Consider the following 3447-nt stretch of genomic DNA (forward strand, 5'->3'; position numbering starts at 1 on the left):
GCCTGGGATCCCAGCTGCTGATACAGAGACTGTCACATCCCTGCCGAGAGCCTGGAGGCTCCGGCTGGTAACTGGCCCTGAGTCTTGTGACCACATGTGCGTCCCAGCTGAGCCATGCCGTGTGCTGGGGATGCTGGGCAGATCACTCCCCTCTCCTAGGCCTCAGTTTTTCTATCTGCAAAATGGGGGTTGGGGGTGTGTTATCTCTGAAGACTCCGATGATCTACTATCTACATTCGGTGGCCCACAGACAAGAAGGGCTGGGCAGATGGCCTCAGCAGAGAGCCAGGCTCCCCAGTCAGGCTGCAGAGACCATGAAGTCCAGCAGCTCCCATTCTTCCAACCAGAGGGGAAACTGAGGCCCCAGAGGGTTAAGTGACCTGTGCAGTGTCTCCAGTCCTGTCCTGGGGCTGTGTTTTAAAGCTAGTTGGGGGCCTCCTGCCCTTGTTGTGTCCTGATCTGCCCCCAGGGGCGGGGAGGGTGGGGTGGGAGTGGGGCAGGGAGAAGGACCCTCCTGCTGCAGATTCAAGTGGGGGACCCCAGGCTCCCCAGCCCTGAGCATTGGGCCCCCTTGAGGAGCAGACAGAAGTTAAAGCTGTAGGCTGAAGCTGGAGGGGTCAGCCAGACCCCTCCCTCCACAACCAGGAGAGCTGGGGTCGGGGAGGGGAGGCACTGCCCAGGGCTTCGGTAGGATAAGAACCCTGGGACCAAGGGGTAAGGGGGCAGGCTGCAGCTCGTGCACCTGGGTATGCACGGGGGCGGTGGTGGGGTGGGGGCAGAGAGGATGGATGGGGCCCCGGGGTGGGGGGCTGCCCAATGCCCCCTGCCCCCAGCCCTGGCTGGCCCCAGTCCTCCCAACAGCGCTCTGTTTCCACCCCCGGCCCCTGATCCTAGGACTTCACTTGTGGCCGAGAGCTGGCCTAGTCCCCGGTGCCGGCGGCAGTGGCAGGGGCCTCCAAGGCGGCACCAGGGGCGTTCCCATCCTCCTGTAGCAGGAAGTTGTATTTGCCGAAGTCGTCGTCCCGCGGGCACAGAAGCATGTCCTTGCGGGCCTTGGCCAGCTTCTGCTTCAGAACCTCACGCCGGTCCAGCCACTCGTTGAGCTCCTCCTGCCCGTGAGCGCAGCGGCACTTGTCGCCGTCCGGGCAGGCCTTGCCCTTCTGGAGCCTGCGGGCAGCAGGAGGCTCACTGCCCAAGCCCTGTGCCCTGGCCTCCACAGGCTGCCCGGCCTGGGGCTGGAAATCCCCATTCCCCGCAACGACAAGCCTCTCCCCAGCAGCATCAGCCCCAGGACAGCAGGCCTGGCCCAGCCTTCCCCGAGGATCTCACACATGGAGGAGCAGTCCCCGCCTCCAATGCCCCCATGGTCCTCATGCCAGGAGTGACTGTTTCTGGACACGCCACCCCCGCCTGCCACCTCCCAGCCAAGCAGAACCAGAGCCAGCCACCCCACAGCCCTCCAGGCCCTGCCACTCCGGCCCCCCGGCCCGGCCCTCCCCAGGGGGCACCTGTCACAGAGCCGGAACTCGCCCATGGGGAAGCGGTAGGCCCAGCCGCTGGCATCGCTGTCAGACGTGAACACCTTCTCCTTATGCTTCTCAGACTGGATGTGCTGCTGCCATTGCTTCTTGCTGTTGCTATTCTTGCCACAGAGCCAGCAGTGGTACCCCATCTGGGGACACAGCCACCGTGGGTGCCCACTCCCCACCCCTCTGCCCAGATCGCTTCCCCCGGGAGACTGAGGCCCTCCCCTCGGCCCTGCCAGGTCAAGCTGGGACCAGCCTGCGGGTGGGCGTTACCATGATGTCGGCGTAGTCCGTGGGCATCTGGATCTGCTTCTCCCCTTCCCGTGAACCGACAGGCGTCCCTTCCCCTGGCTTCCCAGGGTTGTGTTTCTTCAGCCACATATCATAGGTCTGCTGCATGTCCAGGACTGGTGGGCAAGAGGGGATGGAGGGCCTGGTGAGCACGGATCCTCCTTCCACTCTGTCCCACGACCCCTGCGGGACCCCAGCTGCGGGGCTGCCTGGTCCACTGGAGACCCAGAGAGGGCACGGCCCAGGGCAGGGCCCTGGCAGCAAAGTGAGGTTCAGCGGGTGCCCTGGGGCCTGCCAAGTGGGGCTGTCGGGGTCAGTTCTGCCCCACCCTGCCCACTCACTCTTGTTCTCCTTCATGAACGTCCACATGTCCCTCTCCTCCGGGCTGTGTGCGAAGGAGCAGTTCCCCACGTACTGGCACTTGCGGCCGTTCTGTGCGTGGATGCAGAGCTGCAGTGGGGGCGTAGGGAGAGTCTGCTGAGTCCTGCTGGACAGTGTCATGGCCCCAGCGAGCGGGCAAGCCCTCCTGGGCCCCATATCTGAAGCCCTGATGCCACCCTGCACCCCGCCCTGGCACTCACATCGTATTGCTGTGGGAAGTTGCGAATGGACGGCAGCGGCCGCACTGACACCCACTTCCTCTTGGCCTTGGACATCACCAGGAGGACCCGCCGCTCCTTGGTCCAGCTGCAGGATGCAGAGGGCTGTGTGACCTCCTCAGGGAGCCTGGCTTTCTCACCCGTGGCGCTTGCCCCCCCCACTGCCCATGCCCCTGCCTGGCGCCTGGCTCACCAGTGCCGCGCCTTGGCGCTGCAGTACTTGAGGTCCTTGTCGGGCTCCACCACCTGCCCATTCCTCCAGCACTGGCCACACACAAACTTCATCTGTAGGTCAAAGGTGCTAGGCCCGTGGGTCCGTGGGGCACCCTGCTGGCGAGAGGGGCTGGTGAAGCCACAGGACCAGGCTGAGGCCCTGAGGTCTGACACACAAGCTGCCTGGAGCCTTGGAGTCAGTAGTTCCATTCCCAGTTACTGGTGGGAAGTGAAAGAGCAGAGTGAAAAAGCTAGCTTAAAGCATTCAAAAAACTAAGATCATGGCATCCAGTCCCATCACTTCATGGCAAATAGATGGGGACAATGGAAACAGTGACAGATTTATTTTTTTGGGCTCCAAAATCACTGCAGATGGTGACTGCAGCCATGAAATTAAAAGACCCTTGCTCCTTGAAAGAAAAGCTGTGACCAACCTCGATGGCATATTAAAAAGCAGGGACATTACTGTGCCGACAAAGGTCCATCTATTCAAAGCTATGGTTTTTCCAGTAGTCATGTATGGTGTGAGAGTTGGACTGTAAGGAAAGCTGAGCGCCGAAGAATTGATGCTTTTGAACTGTGTTGGACAAGACTCTTGACAGTCCCTTGGACTGCAAGGAGATCAAACCAATCAATCCTAAAGGAAAACAGTCCTGAATATTCGTTGGAAGAACTGATGCTGAACTGAAGCTCCAATACTTTGGTCACCTGATGTGAAGAGCTGACTCATTGGAGAAGACCCTGATGCTGGGAAAGATTGAGGGCAGGAGGAAAAGGGGACGACAGAGGATGAGATGGCTGGATGGCATCACTGACAC

General features: G+C 61.1%; 1 protein-coding gene across 3 annotated transcripts in view; it reads right to left on the reverse strand.

Annotated features, from left to right (window-relative positions):
- Nucleotides 1-3447, reverse strand: part of ZC3H7B (zinc finger CCCH-type containing 7B) — a 55988-nt gene that overhangs the window by 574 nt on the left and 51967 nt on the right. For 2 of the 3 annotated variants that reach the window (XM_010830086.1, XM_010830094.1), the window contains exons 19-24: nucleotides 2610-2743; nucleotides 2399-2504; nucleotides 2159-2267; nucleotides 1800-1933; nucleotides 1509-1672; nucleotides 3-1167 (exon numbers count right to left, since the gene is read on the reverse strand). In XM_010830086.1, coding sequence (XP_010828388.1) covers nucleotides 921-1167; nucleotides 1509-1672; nucleotides 1800-1933; nucleotides 2159-2267; nucleotides 2399-2504; nucleotides 2610-2743 — 894 coding nt within the window. In that variant the 3' untranslated portion in view covers nucleotides 3-920. Of the gene's footprint in view, nucleotides 1-2; nucleotides 1168-1508; nucleotides 1673-1799; nucleotides 1934-2158; nucleotides 2268-2398; nucleotides 2505-2609; nucleotides 2747-3447 lie in introns of all 3 variants that reach the window. The other variant, XM_010830078.1, reaches the window with a different exon arrangement.

This window comes from Bison bison, unplaced genomic scaffold (assembly GCF_000754665.1).
Source record: "Bison bison bison isolate TAMUID 2011002044 unplaced genomic scaffold, Bison_UMD1.0 scf7180017858886, whole genome shotgun sequence".
Taxonomy (NCBI): domain Eukaryota; kingdom Metazoa; phylum Chordata; class Mammalia; order Artiodactyla; family Bovidae; genus Bison; species Bison bison.